This window comes from Phycodurus eques, chromosome 5 (genome assembly GCF_024500275.1).
Source record: "Phycodurus eques isolate BA_2022a chromosome 5, UOR_Pequ_1.1, whole genome shotgun sequence".
NCBI classification, from domain to species: Eukaryota; Metazoa; Chordata; class Actinopteri; order Syngnathiformes; family Syngnathidae; genus Phycodurus; species Phycodurus eques.
The window spans coordinates 23,871,526-23,897,528 of record NC_084529.1 but is presented as its reverse complement, the minus strand read 5'-3'; the positions used below and the strand labels follow the sequence as shown (position 1 = coordinate 23,897,528).

The following is a 26,003-nucleotide window of genomic DNA, read 5'->3' as shown; positions in this document are numbered from 1 at the left end:
CCCTTAAATTTTTCACTCTTTTTCATATTGCTAAAATAATTTAAGTTCATTTTTTCCACATTAGTGTATCCACAGCACCCCATGTTGACAGAAAAAAACAGAATTGTTGAAATCTTTGCAGATTTATTAAAAAAGAAAAACTGAAATATCACACAGACATAAGTATTCAGACCCTTTGCTGAGTATTTAGTAGAAGCACCCTTTTGAGCTAATAAAGCCATGAGTCTTATTGGGAATGATGCAACGAGTTTTTCACATGTGGATTTGGGGATCATCTGCCATTCCTCCTTGCAGATCCTCTCCAGTTCTGTCAGGTTGGATGGTGAACGTTGGTGGGCAGCCATTTTCAGGTCTTTCCAGAGATGCTCAATTGGGTTTAAGTCAGGGCTCTGTCTGGACCATTCAAAACAGTCATGGAGTTGTTCTGAAGCCACTCCTTCGGCATTTTAGCTGTGTGCTTAGGATCATTGTCTTTTTTTAAGGTGAACCTTTGGCCCAGTCTGAGGGTCTGAGCACTGTGGAGAAGGTTTCCGTCCAGGATATCCCTGTACTTGGCCACATTCATCTTTTTCACCATCTTGGAGTCCTTCAGGTGTTTTTTAGCCAACTTCATGTGTCTTGCACTGAGGAGAGGCTTCCGTCGGCCACTCTGCCATAAAGCCCCGACTGGAAGAGGGCTACAGTAATGGTTGACTTTCTAAAACTTTCTCCCATCTCCCGACTGCATCTCGAGAGCTCAGCCACAGTGATCTTTGGGTTCTTCTCCACCTCTCTCACCAAGGCTCTTCTCCCCCAATTGCTCAGTTTGGCCGGACGGCTAGCTCTAGGAAGGGTTCTGATCGTCCCAAACGGCTTCCATTTCATGATTATGGAGGCCATTGTGTTCTTAGGAACCTTAAGTGAGGCAGAATTGTTTTTGTAACCTTGTCCAGATCTATGCCTTGCCACAATTCTGTCTCTGAGCTCTTCAGGCAGTTCCTTTGACCTCATTTCCTTCTCATTTGCTCTGACACGCACTGTGAGCTGTAAGGTCTTATATAGACAGGGTGTGGCTTTCCTAATCAAGTCCAATCAGTATAATCAAACACAGTTGGACTCCAATGAAGGTGTAGAACCATCTTAAGGATGATCAGAAGAAATGGACAGTACCCGAGTTAAATATATGAGTGTCACAGCAAAGGGTCTGAATACTTATGGGTGTGTGATATTTCAGGTTTTCTTTTTTAATAAATCAGCAAAAATTTCAACAATTACGTTTTTTTCTGTCAATATGGGATGCTGTGTGTACATTAATGAGGAAAAAATGAACTTAAATTATTTTAACAAATGGCTGCAATATAACAAAGATTGGAAATTTTAAGGGGCTCTGAAAACTTTGCGTACCCACTGTACACGCCAGCATCCTTGCACTACTGGTGGATTTTTTTTTCTGATTCAAATAATCTGTAAAGCATTTATCTTTAAGGCAAATGTAGATGATGAGTTTGAAATAAAAAATGTTTGCTATGTAAAAGCTTGTCCCTTTGCAAAAGGCTATAACATGCTAATGCTAACAGCAAAGTAACAAATTCTAACCTCACTTCGGCAATGTTTCCTCTGTTTTGGAGCAAATATTGGAGATAATTAGAAATTAGGTACAAATACTTTTTTACACTGGCTGAGTTAATGCTACATATGTAAGGTTCTGTATGTGCTAAAAACTATTCACTTTCCGAGAAAGGTATTACATGTCAGTACTAACAGAAATGTGTGCATGTCTATTTCATGCACCTGGTTTGCCAATTGTCTTGCTATTACTTCTGCCACAGCCCTGTGCATACCTAGCTTGTCTGTGTGTAACGGGTTGAAAGGCGTGACTCATAGAAATCTGAAGAAGGGTATAGTTTCCAGAAAGTGGGATTTCCCTGAGACATGAATGCTATTGATATCCACCTGGAAAACATGTAACAGTCCAAATGTAAAATCAACCTGCATAACTGATACGGAGGTTAATCATCACCGCATTGCTGATGACGTGCCTCACGCTTCATTCATAAGCAATTTGTGGTCATTACTGAACACATCGGCGCCGGTGACACAGCATATTGCGTGTTTTGATTTTTTTCCACATTAGTGTGTCACTAAATGTGCAGAGGAGCTGAGGTGCTCAAACGATTGACGCATCAGTATGCAAGTTGAGAGCTTATTTGCGCTTCTAGATTTCTATAACTTCTGTGCTATTACTAATGCTGCCTTGTTTTAGTCTGAATAAAATAACTAGACCTACCACTGCTCGGAGAGAGATGAATTATTGCTTGAGCTAATTTTAGAAGATCAACATGTCTGCTTTTTGTTTCGGCAGTTTCAGAAGCTGTGGTGAACCTGTCATGTTCAGGAGTCAGCTGGCATTCCATTCAGTTATCTTGGGAACCTCCGGTCAGCCCGAATGGGCAGATCCTCTTTTATGAGATTACAATGGAGGTGGACTCATACCAGGTCAACACAGCAGAATACACAGTAACTGGACTGCCACCAGACCAGGAGTACATACTTAGTGTGGCCGTGGTCAACTCTGCAGGACCAGGCGAGCAAATCAACTGCACTGCTTCTACTCTTTCAGAGTCAGGTACATACATCATGAATGTAATCCTTTCAGAGAATTGAAAAGCAAAAAAACAAAAAGGATGTTAAATGTAATCCTTAATCCTGGTTTTTCTGTTTAGCCCCATCTGCCCCTCGCTTCCTCGCCATCTCTCAAGTCACTGCCAACAACGTGACACTGGAGTGGGGTTCCCCTCTCTCCGTTCCAGGCCTGCTTAAAGAGTACCGCCTGGTCACGGAGTTGCTCGACACTAAATGCGAACCCCACATCCTAAAACCTGAAGAAGAAAAGGTCTCGAATTGCGTGGAGTCAAGTGTTACCGTGTCGGTCAACGCTTCGGAAGAGGCCCCCAGTATCACACTCCATCCTCTGGCTAAGTACAGACTCTACCGCTTCAAAGTGGCGGCAGTGACCAACGCAGGAGTCGGAGACTATACAGAGTGGAATTATGCACGCACCCTGGCTGGCAGTAAGAATAATCACAAATATATTATGTCCTTATGACAGTGGAATCTGACTCTGCTCTCACTGGACACTTCAATAGGTACATTAACCTGCACAACTGTGTGACAAAATTCCATCTATCATTTTAGCGCTTTCCTCATGAGTGTTGCAGGTGAGCTGGAGTCAAGCCCAGCTGACCTTGACTGAGAGGCGGGGTACACCCTAGACTGGTCGCCAGTCAACAGCAGGGCGCAGACAGACAAACAAGCATTCACGCCAGTACACTCCAGTGGACAATTTTGAGTCTTCAGTAAACCTAACATGCATGTTTTTGGAATGTGGGAGAAAGTCAGAGTACCTGGAGAAACCCCACACAAGCACGGCAAGCACATGCAAACTCCACTGACATTCGAACCCTGAACCACAGGTTTACTCGGTTGTTCAATTTCGCACCTGATGTGTGGGCAACAACTCCAGAGACCCAACTATTTTACAAGAAACTAAAAAAAAGTGTTCCATAATATGTCCCATCTAAAACTGAGCATAATATTTGTAAAAAAAGCATTTTCGATAAAATGCGTGTATTGGACCCCAATAGGCCACCACGGTGAGGAGTGCTTTAGTGACCGCCGCACAGTCAAGACGTCCTGGGTTTGAATCTCGGGGCCCTTCTATGTGGAATTTGTTTGTTCTACCCGTGCTTCATCCCACATTCCAAAAACATGAATGTTAGGCATGACATTAATTGTCCATAGTTGTGAATTGGAGTGTGAATATTTGTTTGTATGTATGAGCCCTGCGATTGACTCGCGACCAGTCCACGGTGTGCCCCGCCCTTTTCCCCGAAGTCAGCCGGGATAAATTTAAACCCGCAACCTTATTGAGGACAAACTAAAGAAAATGGATGGGTGGATCGCATTAGATGGTGCAGCTGTACCTAAATTATTGGCTTTATTAATTACTTGCATTTATATCAAGACAGCAAAGAAAAACAGCAATATCATCCGTTTTAGCCCCCCTCTAAACTGGTGTTTTAATCATTTGTAACATTTTTTACATTGATGCAACGAAATAGTAATCAACCGTAATGTTTCTCTGTAAACTTTGAAATTAGCAGGTCACGGGGGAATGGAACTAGTGAGTTAAACAGGAGTGAAAAAGGACAAATGTGTGTAAGTGGTGATGTGTGTGTCTATCTCTCAGACCCAGATGCCCCTCCACATGATATCAGGGTGCTGCCCACCTCCAGCAGCCTTCGTATAGACTGGGACCCTCCTGACATTATTTCCGGACCCACGTCCTATCTCGTGCAGGTTATTTCTTTCACTCACATTTTGTAAGCATTGATGAAATTGCCATTTCTACTCAATATGTCCAACTACTGCGCCACTAGGTGGAAGGTCCCAGTTTGAATTACTCCTCCATCCGAGAGCCAGGGGAGTTGACCAGGGTGGTTGTGACCAACTTGACGGCATTCTCTCTTTATTTCGTGACGGTCACCGCCTTCACCGGCCCCTTGGAGCGCGCGGCTGAGGACGGGAAGGCCATTGGGCCCTTTGTGTTTCAAACTTTGGAGGAAGGTGTGTGGGGAAAGTTGTTCGTAGGCAAAGAAATAATAAGAAAAATATGAAAAAATGGGCTCTGCTGGAGAGTTTGTGTAGTCCCCCATACCCTGACATTGCTCCCATATTGCATACCAATTGATTTGTTCTGACTTATATTTGATTATTTGCAGATTTTATTTTGGAAAATATTCAGCGCTGATATATTGTATGGTAAAGGGGAAATATATTCCGGAAAGAAGAGGAGAGCAGAAGTTCATAAAAAGTGATTCAAATAGTTGTACGAACTATAAATAAGAAAATAAGATCACCAACATAACAATGGTATTGCGCAAAATGACTTATTCCTTAGGAATATGGTGAAACGATGGTGATGATGATGATGAAGATGAAGACTATGATGATGATGAAATGTTCTAATTCCTAATGAATTACTGTATTCTGTAGTAATTAGTAGAAGATCAGATAAAATATTGGTTAACATAATAACATGTCTAAGAATAACAATAAATATGATGAAATAAATATGAATTATTCAAAAATTATTTATACAGTATTGTATGTACTCCAGAAACATTATTCATTCTGAAATAATTATCACAATGAATAAGATGGAGGTTAACATAATAACATATCCAAGACTAATAGATGATCAGAAAAAACAAATACAAAAAAATATATACTGCATATATATAATATATATGCATAAATGTATATGTATAATCGGATACAGAATACAGTAATCAGTGTTTAATAATAAACGCATACAAAAAAAAGAAAATAACCAACAATTTGGGCATAATAACATGGTTGAGGAATAATATTCCTATTTTGGAAATCCATATTATGCAACATGACCCAAAATCACAGAAGATGAATTACAGTACTTATATAATAATGCATAACCGGCAATACGTAATTGACATTGCTGAGGCCATACACAGTTGACTGTACAGAGATAATGAAGGCTTCTTCTTCTTTCTGTGTTTTCTTGTGTGTCTCCAGAGCCTAAAGACCCACCAAAGAACGTGGTGGTGTCCGTGATCCCGGACGAGGTGAAGCGGGTCAAGGTGACCTTCACGCCGCCGGAGGAGCCCAACGGGCAAATCACATCCTACTGTGTGTACATCTACAAGAAAGAACTCCTGGTGAGGAACATTAGCCTGAACACCACCCAAAAAGAAAGCCACATGCTGAGTGCCGTCATCGATGGCCTAAAGGGTGGTCACAACTACAGCATTCAGGTGAGAGGTGGTGGGGGGGGGCTTTTATTAATTGTTAATATTTACTGTATAATGTTTATGACTGTATGTTATTTAAAGCATTTTGTGACTTCTCTATGTGAGAAGTGCGATAAAAATAAAATGTACTTACTTTTTCCTCTCGTGTTTAACAAAGGGGTGTGAACATCATTTACCGGGGCCCACATACGGCTCGCTAGGTGCCCACTGAGCTTTTACATTATCAAGAATCCTGTAATATTTGGTTTAATAGTCGCTATATTAGCTATTTTGTTTCCTAAAATTTTTGAGTAGGAGGCGGCAACGAGTGGTTAGATAGAGCGTCTGCCTCACAGTTCTGAGGACCGGGTTTCAATCCCAGGCCCCGCCTGTGTGGAGTTTGCATGTTCTCCCCGTGCCTGCATGGGCACTCTGGTTTCTTCCCCCATCCCAAAAACATGCATGGTAGGTTAATTGACAACTCTAAATTGCCCGTAGGTGTGAATGTGAGTGTGAATGGTCGTTTGTTTGTATGTGCCCTGCGATTTGCTGGCAACCAGTTCAGGGTGTACCCCACCCTCCTGCCCGATGATAGCTGGGATAGGCTCCAGCTCGCCCGCGACCCTAGTGAGGAGAAGCGGCTCAGAAAATGGATAGATGGATTTTATCTAACTACATTAATTAATAAAATAAATCTGAATTAATTGAACTGCACCTTTTAGAGTTAGGTGGGTATGTATGTAGGTAGGTTGGTGGGTGGCACCCCCAAAGTTTACCTCAAAATTCTGGCAAACCCTTCTACCTATGTATAATGCATTTTTACAATGCATGATTTTGCTTATACCCATATAATCAAATCAGTAAGTATTATTTGTATTTTGTTAGGCTTTTTATTCAAAGAATTATTCTGAAGTTAAGCACTTAATTTGAACACATGATACTTTATTTGTTTATTTACTTGCTCTTATTTTGAAATTCACGGCCCTACTTTTATTTAGTAAATGAGAAAACACACAGTTCCGCTCATATGTTTGATTACCCAGGCAGAATTTGTAAAGCGGGTACAATTCTTTAAAGAAAACATGAAGGGCCAGGCGAATCACGTTTAATTTTATTTTAATGGGATTCAAATTAAACGGTCAAGCATTTCAGAAAAGCATTATCATTAAACAAAACATAACCATAAAGAAATTAATGATGGTGTTGTTCAGTCATCAGTCATATTTAAATATATATATATATATATATATATATATATATATATATACATATTTCACAAATTCTGCCAGGGTATATAAACCTATGAGCACAACTGTACATATATGCAGTCATACGTACCCTTGTCATATTGGAATGAAAGTGTAGGCTACACCCTTTTCATAACCACTAGGTGGCGGTGGCATATTAGAATGAAAGTGTACACTTTTCTCATAACCTCTAGGTGGCGGTGGCCTTTTGGAATTAAAGTGTACAGCTTTTTCATAACCTCTAGATGGTGGCATACATTTGTAAAAGGTGAAAGTTTTTTCCATTTTCCCCTATACCTATGTATAATGAGTTGAGAAAACTATTGAGTTTTGACAATTTTTGGGGGTGAAAAATGCACATTACACACAAACATTTACAGTACATACACATTTTAACAATTTTGACAATTGCCCGCCCCTGTTAACCTGAACCTGTAATTGGTCTTCTACCTCTCCCTCATACAATGTGTTTGTTTGCAGATTTCCGCAAAGAACAGCGCAGGTCGGAGTCCACCCAGCCCACACTTCCAGATAACAACAGGAATCAAAGGTACAATATTCGTACTTATTTCCGGGCACTACTGCTGACACTTCTAAATTGAATTCACGTCTGTGTGGGCCTTGCAGGGGAGCACAATGTCTACAAAAAACGCTACATTTACAGAGATTATACCACTGTGTTTTGACTAACACTGTCAGTGAGGTATTTGTTTATTTGTATGTTTACCATTGTGGATCATGCTGAGAGCTGTTTCTTATTGTTTGACTCTTATGGAGCTAAATGAGGGACCACAATACAGTAATTCCCTGCAATTGTGTGCTTCACTATTCAAAAATTGACCTGTTGCCATTTTTCTTCGGTAGAATCCTCTTTTTTTTTTTTTGCTGTAAAAGTTATCAGATTCGATTAACAATTATTTACAATATTGACACTGTTAAGTGCAGTGATTCCCAACCAGGATGCCGTGGAACTAGTGCGCCATGAGAGATCATCAGAGGTGCTGCGGAAAATTATCCAATTTCACTTGTCTGAAAATGTTTTCGTAATAACAAATATAACTTTGTTCATCTATCTATGCCAGTGAACAATTACATGCTCTTAAATTAGATGGCAGAAGTTACAATAAGCCACCTGTTGCCATTTATACAAGAGAATAAATCTAAAACTTCCTGCAATTATATCTTCTTTGTGTTCAATTAAACAAGAATGTATTTACTCACTTCACACTGAGTAAATACATTTGTGAGTACATTAAGACAAGATCATAATTGTGTCAGTATTCATACTTTTTGAGACATTTTTGTGCGTGTGTGCATGTGCACATGTGCATGTGCACATGTTTGTGCGCGTGTACACACACATATGCACATTTTGTGCATGTGTGTGTGTCAACATTGATGATTTTTAGTGGTTTTGCAGCGGCGGCCAAGCCCACCCAAAAACCCCAGGCAGTGTTTGGCCACAGAGGGGTTGCCATGGTTACCCACAAGAGTATCACCATTCACATGCCAGCGTGTTTCTATAGTGACGACAACGGGCCAATCGCAAAAATCCAGGTCATCGTGGCTGAGTCAGGGGGTACGACTATTCACAGTGTCGCTTCGATTCTGTCGGAGTTTGACAAACACATACAAAAAAATATTCTGCTTTCCATTCCATCATGTCACAGTGAAGGACCTCGCAAACCTAACCACCTGGAGGGTAGCCTTTTTCGAAGACCCCGGCCCTTATGTGACGGACCAGGGCTTCCCCAACCCGCCGTGTCCGGAGGACACCCGCAGGGTATCCAGAGACCACCGACATAATCACACCCGGGCGGGGACGTATGTGATCGGAGAGCATGACGAGTGTATGCGGGAGAACCACACGGACACGCTGTGTAACGGACCTTTGAAGGCCAACACTGTTTATGTGTGAGTGGACCATGTACCATCAAATGGTTTTTACTGAATCAAAGCTGTTTTAAATATATCATGTCTATTCAACAGGTTTAAGTTCAGAGCAACTAACAGCATCGGCCAATACACTGACTCTGAGTACTCCGACCATATTAAAACTGGAGGTATACATACAGTATGCACACTATACAGGCTATGTAATATGGTAGAAAAGTTAGTTTCTTTCAGTAGCTGAATTCAAAAAATATATATATTATATAGATCAGTGGCAGACTGTACATTTGGTACCTGGGTCTTCAGTGGGGATTTACCCGACTTAATCCACATCTTCATACCGCCACTGTCACGTTGCACTATCTGGAGCAGTTCAGAATCAATATTTATCTAATAACATAACAAAAACATAAAACACACATAATACTTACCATAGATGCTGATTATTATATGTATTAATGCAGCAGATCGCAACAGACTTGTTTTGTTAGTCGAACTTGGATGTAACAAGTTCTTCTCTGACCAGCCAATCAGAGTATGGAAAAATGTTGATGTTTAATTTACATCCACCGGCACTTCTGATTCTGAAGGCTGTGGGCAGGTTAGCTTGACATGGCAGCACATAGAGGCTGAAATCTGATTGGTAAAAAAAATAAAATAATAATTCACATTCACATACAGTACTGTCCATGTACTGGATGCAATGCAGCAAAGACAGACATTATGAAATGAAGATAATAGACAGTTTGGAATGAATAAATACAATTTAATGGAAGAAATGTGAGAATTTAGATTGTAAACGTAAGTCAGTGCTTCTGATAGTTTTAGGCCAGCAGAAAAGGCCACCACTGATTCACAAAGCACAGACTGAAAAGAGTTCCTTTTTTAAATTATTGATGCTTATAGTTTGCAGCTAAAACAAACACCAAAATGCACGAGAGAAATGAGAAAGTTACATAAAAACAATCCAAATAATTGTTAAATATAGATTAGGTAGGAATTGACTTTCTGAGAAGTATTTTTCCATGTGTTTAATCAATCTAAATAATATACAAATTTCACATTTTGAATGAAATTACTGAAATAAATGAAGTTCTCCACTACATCCTAATATATTGAGATGCACCTGTATATACTGTACATTTTTCACAATAAATGCGTTAAAAATGATTTCCCGATGCTCATTTTCTCTCCCTATAGTGAACACACTGTTGAGCCGAGACGAGCAGATCATCCTGGGTGTACTCCTCTCCTTCTTCTTGGCGGTGCTGCTGTTTGTCATCATCTGCGCGTCCGTCAAGTGAGAAACAGAAACACTTACCGGCTTTCTTAACATCTTCACGAAACACTCAGGAACTAATCAAAGCACTCAGATGGTGGGAAACTAATACAAGTAAAATTCATGAATAACAAAGATAAAAGAGCATGTACTGGGAAATGTATTTTGGCGTTAAACGAGAGCAATACAATGAAAAATGTTTCCTTTTTAATTCCTGGAAAAGGTTACCAGAAAAAGGAAAAGCAAAAGAATATTTTGAAATATGTTCAAGCACAATATTGGAGGAAGGACTACCGTAATTGTGAAAGAAAATGTTCTACAATAACAGATTTAGTAATGAGCCTTTTTCTGGAATAAAACAATAAATTCCAGAGGAAAGCATTTTACAATTTCCCAGATTATCTGAAATGATTATCATAATAATCCACAACAAAAAATACAAGAAGAGAGATGCCCCTTTTGAAGTCTACAGATGATTTTGCACAGACATATTCTGACTTAATTATATACAGTTGACAGATAGAAAGATATTATAGATATTCCTGACTTAAAGGAGCCATATTATGGATTTGTTTTCACATTTTTAAAACAGCTCCCAGGTATCATACTAACATGTCTCTGACATGCTTTTGTCAGAATACCTCAAGTATAAATAATTATCGCACACATTTCAACTTCTCTTTCTAGTCTCATTGAAATGAGCCTGCTCACCCTGCCCCACCCGACTGCAGGGCCAACGACAAATTTTGTTACCATGACGATCAGGGAGCTACTGTACTTGTTGGGCCCCAAGTCTAACAGTGTAAACTGCAAAGAACTTGTGACCCCCCCATAAAGACAATAAAAGCCTGGATTGTTTTTTCACTTGTGAAGGCAGCATTTCAATACCAAGCCGTTCAATTACACTTGTCAATTAGTGTACACATCCGTGTGTGTGGTCCATGTGGCAGACATATTTTCAATCGCAAATTCAACGAAAACTTCACCTCCCATTTCAGTATGCGGTGCTTTTCTGTGCTCCAAATACACTGTAACGCTGATTAGCTTTGTTGTTGACATGTTTTCCAGGGTCCACCAGCGCAAGAAGGAGGGTGGAACATATTCCCCCCGAGAAGCGGAGATCATCGAGACCAAGTGTAAGCTGGATCAGCTGATTGCTGTGGCAGACTTGGAGCTGAAGCAAGAAAAAGTCAACCGGTTGGTATATTAAATATAATGACATACAACAAATGCTGGCAAGCTGAAGCCAAGTGCACGCTTGGTGTGACTTCATGATGGCCGCTCCATCCAGATCTACGACTTTAAATGTGAATTCAACAAGACCAAAGTGTCTCTGCCGCTGCCGACATGATGTACGTTCATCAGCACTAAACCATCTTGTTGTTGGCGAGTTTGAGCAAAAATAGAAGCAACGTCTCTGGCGTTCTGGCTTTATATTTGCTGCTTTCTTCTTTGGAGATGCGTGCTGTCTGCCACTTTCCGACCATCCTCTCTGACAGATGTGCTTTGTTTAAAAACGTCTCTACATCAGTCACATAAAATACCTTTACATCATTTATTCATTCTGCAATATGCTGAGAAACAACGTCACTGTTTGAGTCAAGATCATGTTAAAGAGGACATATTATGTAACGTTTTAGGTGCTGTCCACCCATCCAAGTAAATTTCCCAAAATGTGCAGAATTTTGCCGGATTGTGACGTAACAGGTTGGCTAATTTACATAATACTGCCCCCACACCGCGTTTCTCCGCCTATGATTTAACACCTATAGACTGGGCGAAGATCCACCATTTTCAAGTGACAGACTACACGAAGCCGTGTCAGTGTTTGGTGACTTCCTTATTTTCAAAGTAGCCAAAGAAATCATTTCTGATTGGACTGTCAGAAGACTTACAGTGGAAAGGGTAACTCAGGACTGGAGTGATGTGATCCAATTTGTTGGTTCTAGTTAGGACTCGAGCAGCACCGTATTGAAGTAGCTGCAGGTGTTTGACAGATTTTTTTTTGTCAGGCCTGTAACGATACTGTTGCTGTAATCATGCCATGTTTCTCATCCCATGACTTGTCAGCACCATTTTCATGCGAGGCGCTATAATGTCAAAAGCAAAGGCTAAGCAGAGCTGCAGTGTTCGAAGCACACATTAGTATTACCAAGGGGTAATTTGCAAATAAGACTTATAGCAACTGTTTTAAAACTGTGAAAAATGCATAATATGTCTCATTTAAGGTGAGAAATATAGAAAATATGTATTTTTATGATTATAGCAGTGGAGCAGCCAGTAAAAGCAAACTGGATTCTCAATATTTCAACCAAATTAAAAAGCCAAAATAGAGCGGTTCTTGTCGCTTTAAAACTGTCCTCTATAAAAAAAAAATTTAAAAAAAGATGCTAAAAAAGAGCTGCAGGGACATTATAAAAGTGAAACTTGTAAATAAAAGTATGTCACCAAACTGCATTTCACTGTTTAATGTGCCCAATTTTGCTACTTTAGAGAATATATGGCAGTGTCATAAAATATTTAAGATACCAGTCCCTAATATGTAGTTCGTACCATATTCTCCTGGTGAAAGAGAGCCACTCATTTTCACAGCATTTTTTTGGGGAAGCAAATATTTTAGGTCATTGCATATTAATCTTTGCCTTAAGCGGCTTCTGTCTTCTGCAATACATGCCTTTTGTTTGAGATGCTGCCAGAATCGGTTCTAATAATAACTCACGTATGCATGTCACTAAAATAACTTTGCTTTCACACAATCATGTGCACTTTGTAACAGCTCGGCTACACGTATACAGATTTTACCATCTTAACTGATACATCACACATACATAAACATATCTCCACCTACGATGGCGACTCCTCCCCCAAACCAGATGTCCGACGTAGTACCAAGACTGACCTGAAAGAGGCGCTATGTTGCCACAGTGCATCTAGACTGCCAGAAAATACAAAGAAGTCGGAGTAATAGTCGAAGAAGAAATACAAGAAGCTAGATAATCGTAAACATTAAAGGGGACCTAAAGGGGTTTTATTTTTGGGGTTTTTGCAAGAATTAATTGTATGTGCCCCACCAGTCTAAAAAAGGTGTTCTGTTTAATATACCAAACTTGCGACAATTTTGTTCAACCTATCATTCTATCTACTTGTATTTATGCTAGTTATCGCAGCATACATGGGGAGACGGCGACCTGTGTTCCGGGTTTAGGTTCCATGACGTTCACAATGCAAGCGCGAGAGCAGTTGTGACATTAATTTCGGTCGACAGCAGATGGGGATATTGCCAAATATGGCGGCTCCGTAAGATGGATGAAAAATTGATGAATTAATCTGTTGAATTCTTATTCCATAAATGCAATATTAACCAGAATAGTGTGTTTAGAGAGAGTAATGGTGGCTCATACAACATATTCTTTCAAAACAACAACAACAAGATTTTAGGTTGAGTTCCCCTTTACACAGTTTAAAATCTACGATTGCTGGCCCTCAACATTTTCTGAAAAGTCCCTCTTAAACCACTCCACACGACAGGATATTCTCTCAGGACAATTGTTTACAGACGTATGTTTAACATCAGGCCTTTGCTGACTTTGACCGGAAGTGGGGGGGAAATGTTCAAATTTGGCTCGATTATCAGAATGTGTGTGTACCCTAGACCTCTCTCACTGAACACTTTTCTCCCACCAGGTATTCGTCTTTCTTCTTCAGACGGAAGGAGATATACGTCATCCAGTAAGTGTTTCAAGATGCTGTTTTGCACTTCCACCCATTACTCGCTCATTCATACATACTGTCGGCATGCTTGGCCCTGCAAGGCACATTTTGTCTGTGCTATTTGTTGACTCTCCCACTATCTCCAACCTGCTTGGAAGGCTGAATAATTTTAGAGGGCAAGCAGAGGTAAGCGTTATCTGGTTCATGGGTTCAAAATGGCAAAGAAACACCCAAGTCCAACACAATGACCTTGTTTATACCCTGCCTTCCACATAAGAGTGAGGAAACACTTTAATTCGTTCTGTGACTTCTACAAGTTGTATTTCAAATCATCTTTCCCAATTGAAATGAATGAAAATGCAATTAACAAAACACCCACAATTCTTTTTTTTTTTTTTTTTTTTTTTTTTTGAGATGTACTGTCTGTAAACACAGCGATTACGTTTGCTCTCCACGTAATCTGCCAACACGGAAAATGAAAGCACAAAACATGACTGTACCAAATGTATCGACTGGCCTTGTTCTTCTGTGGGGCAGATTGGCAGTTGGCAAACCAGCTTAATGGCGCATTACCGCCACCAATTGATGTTGTCCTGCCATTGGAAGGAAACCAATGTGAATTGGTGGTGGCTGGATGTTGTGAAGTGTGCTGCCGCCATCTGGCAGTGGGGGCTCTGAAGCACATTTATATCTCAGATTTTGCGTGTATCACTCCAAGTTTTAAATGTTATTACATTTACACTTACAAATACACTTAATCTCATATATTCAACGAAATATTTCAAAATAGGGTTTGAACCCTGGGATAGGCTTACACACGACTTGAGGTTTCAAATTATGATTTGAAGTCCAGGTGTGGGTTTGTGCATGCATTCACCTGGATTCCTTCCTTCCTTAATTTGCCTGCCTTCATCATTGCTTCCTCTGTCCTTCCTCTCTTCCTTCATTCTTTTCTTCCTTTCTGCCAACCTTCCTTCATTGAAAAGGGTATACCTACTTTTGGCCCACCCTGTATATGATATGCATACAGTATATATATTATTATTCTATATTATTATATAGTCTCTAACTGTAATCGATTAAGCTCTGCTTAACCAGACATGTTTGTTTTAATGAGGAAATAGCACAGACGCAGTTGTGATTGAGCGCGTTCTTTTCTTTTCTTGTTTTTTTTTTTTTTTTTTTTTTTTTTTTGCATGCTATCTATTTTCATCCAGACTCCTCAGCTACAGGAAATCACTCAAGTAAGTCATCCTGCATAAATTATGTATAAATGTGTATAAATAATATGCTGACAGTGGCTGTGGCATTCCAACATGGTGTACTGTGCTGCTCGCTGTATGTTAGTGTTACTCACACACTCACCGGCCACTTGCCACATTGAATCCACCATTGTAAATATTCTAAATATTGTGTACCAATTGCTGTGGCCAGTAAGTGCGTGTGAGTGTCGGTCTGTGTGTGTGCTGTTCTACTGCTATTATCAGAGGTGGTAGCAGAAGTATACTCTGGTTAAAGTAGAAGTACGGCTTCAACTCCTTTACATAAGTAAAAGTATAGTACAAAGTCTGAAATTTTTTAATGTAAGAATTATGTTGTATTGGCAGTTATATACAATACTCGTTTTGATAACTTGGCACAGTGGAAAAAAATCACTGCATCAAAATAGTTTCCCCCTATTAACTTGCATAGTGCTCTTAGTGAGAATGGAAAAAATATCAATGCTGCAAGTTAAATTTTGAAAGGATCATCAGGACTAACAATGTCCAATATGAGCAAAACAAAACACATAACAATAAATGCTAAATTAGCAAATGATAACAGTGGAAAAAATAAGACAGATATATTTTTAATGGCAGTAGCTGTTGGTTTTTAGGCTGCCACAAACCACAACCCTTTCACCACTAATCATCCTTCGAGCTGACAGCATCAAACATTTCTCTTAAATAAGGTAATGATGGGGAATATCTTGCTACTCCGAATGTATCGCATCAATATATTTTTTAAGTGGTGTCGTCATTTGCTAAAGTAAAAAAAAAGTAGAAGCCTAATTTGACAAAACAACGCATATAAGGTACAGATGATAAAAGTTGCCAAATAAATGTTCGGTAGGTATAGATACCTGAAGTACAGCAACAAGGTATGTGTACTTTGTTACTTCCCACCACTGGCTTTCGTGGTCCATTATTTGAATTCTTTTCAAGGCCCGTCAACAAGAAGTCTTTCCTCCAGCATGTGGAGGATCTGTGCAACAACGACAATGCCAAATTCCTGGAGGAGTTTTCCGTAAGCAAATTTTTCCTTAAGTGGATTTTATTTCTAATCGTGAAATCAGACGCTTTGCACCGTTTCTTCCCATCAGGAGCTCCCCAAACTGCTTCAGGACCTGGCCACCACAGATGCAGATCTTCTCTGGAACAAATCCAAAAACCGTTTCCCCAATATAAAACCCTGTGAGTACGCATAGCAAATTCCGGTTCCTCGGTTTACAATATTTTCTCTTGAAACACCAGCATAAATGTCAGCTTTACAGATGCCAGGTCTGTAAAGCCATCTTCCACAACCACATGGTGACATCACTCATTGGAAAAGTAATTCGTGACCTGATTTCTTTTTTTTTTTTTTAAAGAAAGGCCACTACAAAGCCTCCTCGGTTTACGACGGAGACTGATATTATGGGCCGTAACTCTCATTCTAATACAATCTAACTAATGCTGCTACATCCAAAAATAGATACCTTCTTACGCTTCTTTAAGCATTTTAGGCCATAAGAGAGAAAAGGCCCTTCTACATGCTAATGTATATAACATTTTTCTGATATGCAGTGATGTAATAGCATTTGCACACTATTTCTGAAGGACTAAGAATTTCTAGTTGATCTATATATTGAAAATGACTATGTTGTACCCAGATAATAACAATCGAGTTAAACTGCTGTCAGAACCGGGAACTGTGGGCTCAGATTACATCAATGCCAGCTTTGTCTCGGTGAGTATCAATTGGTAAAAAGTGAACAAATGCATACTTTTTTTTTCTGTCAGTGTAAGTGAAATCCTTACGTCATGTATTTGTGTCTGCGTCTCGAAGGGCTACCTGTGTCCAAATGAGTTCATCGCCACCCAGGGTCCTCTGCCCAACACGGTGGCTGACTTTTGGAAGATGATCTGGGAAACGGGCACCCGCACCATCGCCATGCTCACGCAGTGCCACGAAAAAGGCAGAGTACGTCACTGCTTTACTTTCAAAGGCTTCATCGCAAATACGTCATTTTATTTCACGCATTCGTATGTCCCGTTCTAGATTCGCTGTCACAAATACTGGCCAGAGGACAACAAGCCCATGTCAGTGTTTGGTGACATCCTAATTTCAAAAGTATCTGAAGAAATCCTTCCTGATTGGACTGTCAGAACACTTAAAGTGGAGAAGGTAAATGCAAACAATAGTAATTTCATGGCAGTCCCATATGATTGGATGTGTTAAAGAGGCATATTATGGGAAAATTGACTTGATTGTATTCAAATAGTCGGGTCTCTGGAGTCGAAGCCCACCCATCAAATGTGAAATTTAAAAAAAACATGCCGATGAAGTACTTGCTTTCATGAGTTAAAATGTGTTGTAATCCTAATGGGTTTGTGTAAGGTTTAATTAGTGGTGGCCAGTGGTGGCTTTGTGCAAGCGCCATTCATTTGCAGTCTGGACTCAGAGGCGTGAATATCTCCTGCTTTCAGAGTCTACAGAAATTTCCAATAACATCACAAAAAGTATCTTGATTTGTTGTTATTCCATTTTTTGAAAAATACTCGCCAGAAGTGTTGGAAAAGTCGTTGAATTGGCAACAGGGATTTGCCCTTGCTTTGTCGCAACACCCTAGCTCCTTGGTAATGAAAGACAAAATGTGTGACAAACAGATGTTAAATGTGTTTCAATTATTTATCCTTGGTTTATTTTTTGGATACAAGAATGTCAGAGACCTTTCATTAAGTTATCAGGGAACTTTTTGCATAACATGTTTCCTTTAAACGAAACGTTGCCTTTGCCTAAAGTACTACTTAGTTATAGATTATGGCCTGTTCCATCTCATGTACAAATTTCGGTTATGTCACCAATTGAGGAAGTACTGCGTTCCCCTGTACTATATTCACAATCACAAACAATAGGGAAACATTGTAAAGCGTAAGTCCAAAATGAAACCTTCCTTTACGTTCCTCTCCGCAGCATGGACACTACATTTTGATCTGCCACTTCAACTACACGTCGTGGCCCGAGCACGGGGTCCCGGAATGCTGCGGCACCCTCATCAAGTTTGTCCGGGTGGTCCGAGCGCACCAGCACGACAACACCACCATAGCGGTCCACTGCAGGTATGCAAATGATTTGATCCGCTGCTGAATTTGTAAGTTTTCATAGTTGTTTATTGACTATAGGTAATAGAAAAACATAAGTGAGTACTTGATGTAGGAACCCTTGCTGACAAGCACAGTGATGAGACGTTGCTTGTTGTTGTTTTGATTGTGCCCAACGTCTCTTTATGGAAACTCTAATTCCTCTAACGGTCCTGACTGCCACTTGGAAATGTGATGCCTCAGCTTCCTAAAGACTTTTGTTATTTGACTTGAGGTCTGGGTACTGTCTAGGCCACACCATGACCTTAATATGTTTGTTCTTAAGACACAGCGTTTTAGTAGTTTTTGATCATTGTCATGCTAGAAGATCAAGCCACAGCCCATCTTTAGGGATCTTCCCAGATTTGCCAGTAAATACTGTGGCTCCATTCTTTGCAATGGAATCGCCTTGCACCCCAAATGGTAATTGGTGGTGAATATGTGTGCGATATGGGCACCAGTCAAATCTCAAGGAGCCAAAATGTATTTATTTTTTTCCAATAAAATGCACAACCTTTTTAATTTTTATATGGTATATTTTTAATACATTTTGACTGATATCCTGTCGATCACCAGAATCAATGAATAACCATAAAAATCAGAGACTAACTTATTTGCATGGAGCAAAGTTACAAATTCAACAAATATTTAGTGAAGTCATTGTGTGTCTGTCGCCTCAGCGCCGGCGTGGGCCGAACGGGCGTGTTCATCGCTCTGGACCATCTCATTCAGCACATCAGAGATCACGACTTTGTGGACGTTTACGGCCTGGTGGCTGAGCTGCGCAGCGAGAGGATGTGCATGGTGCAGAATCTGGTAATCACACACGATTTGTTTTCACCATGCAATTGAAATGAACAACCTCCAATGAAGCAACACGCACACAAATAATGCACCACACAGAATATCCTCTTACATTGTGTTCCGTTGCATTTAAGCATCAGCAAACGTCTGTGTAGCTGTCCTACTTTACTCTTCATGCCCCCCTGTGATCCCGTTCCCTGCGAGGCATTAATAGAAAATAGTTTTTTTTTTGACTGAGATGATCTGGCAGTGGATTAAACGTGTATTGTGAGAAGGATTCCCCCATCCTGACAAAGCACGCAGGCATCCTAAAATCACCCATCTTGCTCATTGCTTAATGAGCTCTTTTGTCTCTCAGTGCGTGTGTGTGTGTGTGTGTGTGTGTGTCTGTGTGTGTGCGCTAAGATTTAATGTCTACACTGTTTCGATTATCATAGCTGCCTTGAGATACGAGTGACTCGACTCATAAAAAATGAGTTTTATTTTTTTATTTTTAACAAGCCATCCTTAAATAAAAATTTTAAAAAAAAAAAAATATATATATATATATATATATATATATATATATATATACACTAAAAAGAAGAAAAGAACAAGGCCCTTCAACAAAAACTGGGTCAGTTTTACCTACATAACATACATACAGGAGAGTAAATATAATGATTAAAGGTCTACATGATCACTGAGGAGGGCACAGTGGACGACTAGTTAGAGCGTCTGCCTCACAGTTCTGAGGACCGGGGTTCAATCCCCAGCCCCGCCTGTGTGGAGTTTGTATGTTCTCCCCGTGCCTGTGTGCGTTTTCTCCGGGCACTCCGGTTTCCTCCCACATCCCAAAAACATGCATGGATAAGCGGCTCAGAAAATGGATGGATTGATAATCACTGAGGTTAGGCCTTTTTAAAAAATATTTCCATAACCTTATTTGGCTATACAGAAGAAAACCGCCTAGAAGCACTGCAAACTACAGGCACAATAAGAAACATACATTTTATACAGTGCAGTATTTATATCTAGCCAACATCATCAATCAAAACTTAGCATTATTATCTTTACAAAGGCAGATTTTTTAATACTGCTACAGGTCTTTTATTGATTCTCGTGAGATTGTGCAGGGGTACTTAATGAAGTGTCCAGTGAATGTATGTGTTGTGCTTACTGCATAGTGGGAAGACGGATTAGGTACACAGTACTTATTGTCACTTTTAGCTGCATATATGCTGCATTTTGGCCTTATCAGCATGTTTTGCTAGTGTTATTTGCTAGTTTCAGGAACGTGTGTGTGTGTGTGTGTGCACACGCTTGTGTCAGGCCCAGTACATCTTCTTGCACCAGAGTACACTGGAACTGCTGAACAACAAAGGCAACAGTCAGTCAATCTGGTTTGTCAGCTACTCTGCTCTGGAAAAGATGGACTCACTGGATGCAATTGAAGGTAACAAATAACACACACAATAGTACAGTGTTTCCCAACCTTTATTAAGCCAAGGCACACATTTTACATTCAAAAATCTCACACCACACCACTAAAAAGAAATGTCACAAAAAGTAAATCAAATGAAAGCCCATCTATTCATGCTTTGCTAGTCACGAATTGTGAATGGTGTTTTTCTTTTCCTTTTTCTGAACCTATCCTCACCTATTTGCTGAAAAACTCAACTTTTTGTGGTTTTGTGCTCATGCCACAGTCCTAACATGCCAGGAGATGGCGCCAAAGCACTGTCTAATTGCAAAGTAGTAATTGGCGAATTATTTTGAAGTGAAAGACAGTAAGAGACAAACATTTTTATACAAACCCCAATTCCAATGAAGTTGGGATATTGTCTAAAACGTAAATGAAAACAGAATACTGTACAATGATTTGAAAACACATTTCAACCTGCATTCAGTTGAATACACTACAAAGACAATATATTTAATGTTAAAGTGATCAACTTTATTGTTTTTGTTGTTGTTTTTTGCATATATTTACTCATTTTGAATTTTATGGCTGCAACACGTTCCAAAAAAGATGGGACCAGGGCATGTTAACCACAGTGTTACATCACCTTTCCTTTTACACTCAATAAGTGTTTGGTATCTGAAGACACTAATTGTTGAAGGTTTGTAGGTGGAATTCATTCCCATTTGTGCTTTATGTACAAATTCAGTTGCTCAACAGTCTGGGGTCTCTGTTGTCATATTTCGCTCAATAATGCGCCACACATTTTCAGTGGGGAACAGGTCTGGACTGCTGGCAGGCCAGTGTAGTACTCATACTTTTCTACTACAAAGCCACGTTGTTGTAACACATGCAGAATGTGGCTTGGCATTGTCTTGCTGAAATAAGCAGGGACGTCCCTGAAAAAGATGTTGCTTGGATGGCAGCATATGTTGCCCCAAAACCTCTATGCACCTTTCAGCATTAATGGTGCCTTCACAGATGTGCAAGTTACCCATGCCATGGGCACTAACAACACCCCATACCGTCACAGATGCTGGGTTTTGAACATTGCGCTGATAACAATCCGCATGAAAAGGATTTGCAAATCATTATATTCTGTTTTTATTTACGTTTTACACAATGTCCCAACTTCATTGGAATTGGGGTTTGTCGATGAAGCTCAGACAACATTTGATGACCAATTTATGCAGAAATTTAAGTTCACATACCTTTTCCTCCCACTATAGCTAGAAAAAATTAAGATACATTATTTGTAGTAAATAAATCCAAATTTTCTGATTAATTAAAGTTAATTGCATACACACCGGCGGCACAGTGAACAACTGGTTAGAGCATCTGCCTTACAGTTCTGAGGACCGGGGTTCAATCCCCGGCCCCGCCTGTGTGGAGTTTGCATGTTGCCTGCACTCCGGTTTCCTCCCAGATCCCAAAAACAGGCATGGTAGGTTAATTGAAGACTCTAAATAGCCCGTAGGTGTGAATGTGAGTGTGAATGGTTGTTTGTTTCTATGTGTCCTGCGATTGGCTGGCAACCTGTTCAGGGTGTACCCCGCCTCCTCCCTGATGATAGCTGGGATCCAGCACTCCCGCTACCCTTGTGAGGATAAGCGGCTCAGAAAATGGATGGCAGGATGCATACACACCAAATGATCTTTCATGGCACATAAGTTGGGAATCACTGAAATTGACACACACACACACACACACACTTGTTCCATCACACGTCTCCCTGCACACACGTCTTCAGGTGACGTTGAACTGGAATGGGAAGAGACCACGATGTAGACGGACACCTTTGCCAGAAGATGGGTTTGTTATTTTTTTAAGAGCATGAGAAGAAAAAGGAGAAGGATGAAGAGGATGAGAATCATTCTTTGGAACATTGCTCCCTTCAATGACCTTCTTGTTTTCATGGTGAGGAAATAAGTGGTAGCACTCAGAGCCTCCTATCACATTTTTGCACACATTGAGTCCACTGTGTATTGTCATGACTGTATCATATTAAAAGCTGTTGTGTTTTTGTAAGGTAATTTATTCAGCCATATTGCTTTTATTTTCTATTCTTTTATTATGTCTAAATTCTGCTGCCTGCATCGAGGAGTTGACGGCATTCCCATTTTTGGTTGAGATCCTTTTCTCAAGAATGATTTGCACCAGTAAAAACTGCTCGGATTTTTATTCTTGTGTTGTTGTTATTTTCAACCTTAATACTTGAACAATGCTCGCCGACTCCTATGTGGATTGAATCCGTCGTGACATTGTGCCGTCACATTATAAAATGAACAGGCTATGGCTATTTAGTGTGTGTGTGTGTGTGTGTGTGTGTGTGTGTGCGTGCGTGTAACTTTTAAGAGACGTGTAGTTAGGGCCAGAAGTATTCGGACAATGAAATACCGGTAGTTTTTATGATGTTGCCTTTGTACACAAAACTAGAATGGATTTTAAATACAGTAGAACCTCAGTTTTCATGATTAAATTCGTTCTTGAAAGTCTGCCTAAAAGCAATATTTTGCATAAGAACTAACGTAAATCCAATTAATCCATCCCAGCTCTCCAAAAATAGTAACAAAAATACCTTTTATAGAGAATAACTTGTTTTACATACAGTAAATAGACTGAAATAAATATAAATGACTAACAAAGTGACTAAATTATCATTTAACATCAAGTTTTGCTCCACTGAAGACTCTTGATGGCGTGTGGAAGACAGGAGGGGGGAGAGGGAGCAATTTTTGTACTTTGTTACGAGTTCTTGATGTTTCTCGTCTTTTTTATCAAATGGCTTTCTCTCATACTGTGGGAAAAAGGTTCAGCTGACGGCAAAGCTTTTATTAAGCAACGCAGGCTAATAACAAGCCTCCCACTTTGCTTGGCAACACTCAGACAAGTTGGGGCAATTTCGCCGCACCATTCTGTCCAAAATAAGGCCTTCAAAAAAAAAAAAAACACACCAGTAAAATAAGTTTCACCACACTTTCTTTGGCCCAATGCTGGATTATTTAGCAGTCACACTCAAACTCTTTTTGTGTTTCTTTATTGAGTGCAACTGCTTAATAAGCCACTGTGTGGATAAAGAAAGTGTGGTGAAACCGTGTTATATTGCACACTTTTATTTTGAAGGTCTGACTTTGGACAGGATGTTATGGTGATGGTGCCCTAACATATAGTATACACCTTGCGGTCTGGAGAACTGTTTTCACACAACTTACGAAAATGATTAGATGAATGCACTGTTGGGAAATGAATGGCCGAGTCACGCATTTTTTGTATGAAAACGGAGCGGATGTAGGAAAACAGGCATGAAATCAAGCTATGCCATCACTTTTGCGCAGTCTACGAAAATAGGGCCCCATGGCTTTGTCACCATAGTGCATCTGTCTTGTGCAGCCGTTGCTTGAAAATGACAGATCTTCCTCCAGCATAGCTGTCAAGTCATCTCGCTGTTTAAGCGGTTCTATGTAAATAGTGTCACTGTTACATCACAATCTGGCAATTAGGATTACCCAAATGACTTCTGCCTCACAGTTCTAAGGACCGGGTTTCAATCCTCCGCCCCGCCTGTGTGGAGTTTGCATGTTCTCCCCGTGCCTGCGTGGGTATTCTCCGGGCACTCCACTTTCCTCCCACATCCCAAAAACATGCATGGTCAGTTAAATAAAGACTCTAAATTGCCCGTCGGTGTGAATGTGAGTGCGAATGGTTGTTTGTTTGTATGTGCCCTGCGATTGGGTGGCAACCAGTTCCGAGTGTACCCCGCCTCCTGCCCGATGATAGCTGGGATAGGCACCAGCGCTCCCGCGACCCTTGTGAGGCTAAGTGGCTCGGATAATGGATGGATGGATAGATTTCTTTTTGCCAAATGCCAGAATAATGAGAGGATCTTTTGAGACAAATATATATATGCCAGTGCTTTTAGTCATGACTGTACATTTTAGATTATATGTCTCCTTTAAAAATGATGTTACTTTCTCCAGTTACTTTTTAACCCCTGAAAATGGAGGTAGTCCACGTAAAATGTCTGCCAATCCTAAATAGTAAAATTCCATTTTTTGCTTTTATTTCAAAGCCTTTGTTGCTGTGTGTTGTATAAGGCCAAATCACTGTCCAATATCTATGCAGACTATTGTGTCTATTTCCTCATGTACATTCCTCAAGTGCTGTCACACTCAATACTGCATCCCCGTGCTGTAATGAATGAGTTCAGCGCCTGTGTGCTAAAGGCACAGGAAAACCATTGCAGGTTGATTTTCCCATAAGCTCCCTGCCCTCCATCCTTATCGCTCCCTTCATCCACCTGCAGCAAAATCTTTCATTTGTGCAGCTCGAGTCAATATTAACAACACACAAAGATGTAGAGAGTAAAAACTACTTTATTCTTTCATTCAATCCAAACAAACAAAGAAAAAAAAAGAGAAATACTCTTTAATTTTTTTCTAATAAACATGATCTTGATCTTTATGAAATCTCCTTTTGTTTTCTTTTATAAAGAGCGTGAGGGTGCAAATATTCATGACAGTGTGAATGCATGAGGCCGCCGCATCCCCATGACAACCGGAGAGAAGGAGGGATGAAGGAGAGCTCAGGACAGGCAGTAAGATAAGCGAAATTGTGCGTGAATGCTGAAGAGCTGACGCTGAACAGAAATACTGTTGGAATTTATAAAAATGTAGGAAATGGAGAAGAATTTTGAAAAATGAAAATAAATTTGTTTGGCGATGAAATGTTTTTAATTGGTTGAGAAATGTGGAAGGATTAGGAAAAAATGTCAAACGTATCATTAATTCCGGAATTTTCTTGTGGAAAATGTGTGAAATTCTGGGAAAATGTGGTAGTTTTTGGACTGGAAAAAAAATAGCTGCCGAGCTGTCCTGGATGAGCTGAAAATTGGGACGTTGGAATGGTGTGAATCGGTTGTAAAATGTGGAAGGATTAGATACATTTGTCAAATGTCTCCATTAACTTGGGAATTTTGCTATGGAAATTGTCAAAAACTGGGGAAAAGTGGAAATCTTTGGAATCGAACAAAAAATTTTCATGATGTACAGAATGTGCAGAACAGTTTTGACATTAAAATAGTTTGAATCATTTGGAAGGATTGGGAAATGTCACATTTCGTAATTCATTTCAGTGGGGATACATTTCCATCGAAAATGTAGAATTCTAGAAGAAAATTGGAAATTTTTTAATGTGGTGTATATGAACACTTTGAAATGGTTTGAATGGAAGGACTGGAAAATGTGTATAAAAAATAGTAATAATTATTTTTTAAAAAAAAATCTCCATTAATTTCAGAATGTATCCATGGAAAATATGGAATTCCAGCAGGAGGAATGAACATTTTTGCAATGTGGAAAATAGATCCCATGATATCGTTAATGAGATGAACATTCCGATATTGAAACGGTTTGAATCAGTTGAGAATTGTGGAAGGATGGT

At 39.9% G+C, this 26,003-nt stretch overlaps 1 protein-coding gene across 8 annotated transcripts in view; it reads left to right on the top strand.

Annotated features, from left to right (window-relative positions):
- The window catches only part of ptprq (protein tyrosine phosphatase receptor type Q), a 62,854-nt gene extending 39,313 nt beyond the window's left edge, over positions 1–23,541 (top strand). For 6 of the 8 annotated variants that reach the window (XM_061678242.1, XM_061678245.1, XM_061678244.1 and 3 more), the window contains 22 exons: positions 2,342–2,605; positions 2,703–3,050; positions 4,229–4,338; positions 4,419–4,605; positions 5,593–5,831; positions 7,535–7,604; positions 8,475–8,633; positions 8,725–8,968; positions 9,044–9,117; positions 10,148–10,247; positions 11,295–11,423; positions 13,911–13,955; positions 15,155–15,181; positions 16,142–16,223; positions 16,300–16,390; positions 16,849–16,925; positions 17,025–17,159; positions 17,238–17,363; positions 18,153–18,298; positions 19,000–19,135; positions 20,435–20,558; positions 22,315–23,541. In XM_061678242.1, coding sequence (XP_061534226.1) covers positions 2,342–2,605; positions 2,703–3,050; positions 4,229–4,338; positions 4,419–4,605; positions 5,593–5,831; positions 7,535–7,604; positions 8,475–8,633; positions 8,725–8,968; positions 9,044–9,117; positions 10,148–10,247; positions 11,295–11,423; positions 13,911–13,955; positions 15,155–15,181; positions 16,142–16,223; positions 16,300–16,390; positions 16,849–16,925; positions 17,025–17,159; positions 17,238–17,363; positions 18,153–18,298; positions 19,000–19,135; positions 20,435–20,558; positions 22,315–22,352 — 2,951 coding nt within the window. In that variant the 3' untranslated portion in view covers positions 22,353–23,541. Of the gene's footprint in view, positions 1–2,341; positions 2,606–2,702; positions 3,051–4,228; positions 4,339–4,418; positions 4,606–5,592; positions 5,832–7,534; positions 7,605–8,474; positions 8,634–8,724; positions 8,969–9,043; positions 9,118–10,147; positions 10,248–11,294; positions 11,424–13,910; positions 13,956–15,154; positions 15,182–16,141; positions 16,224–16,299; positions 16,391–16,848; positions 16,926–17,024; positions 17,160–17,237; positions 17,364–18,152; positions 18,299–18,999; positions 19,136–20,434; positions 20,559–22,314 lie in introns of those variants that run through there. The other 2 variants (XM_061678246.1, XR_009768648.1) reach the window with 2 other exon arrangements.
- The last annotated feature ends 2,462 nt before the right edge of the window (positions 23,542–26,003 follow it).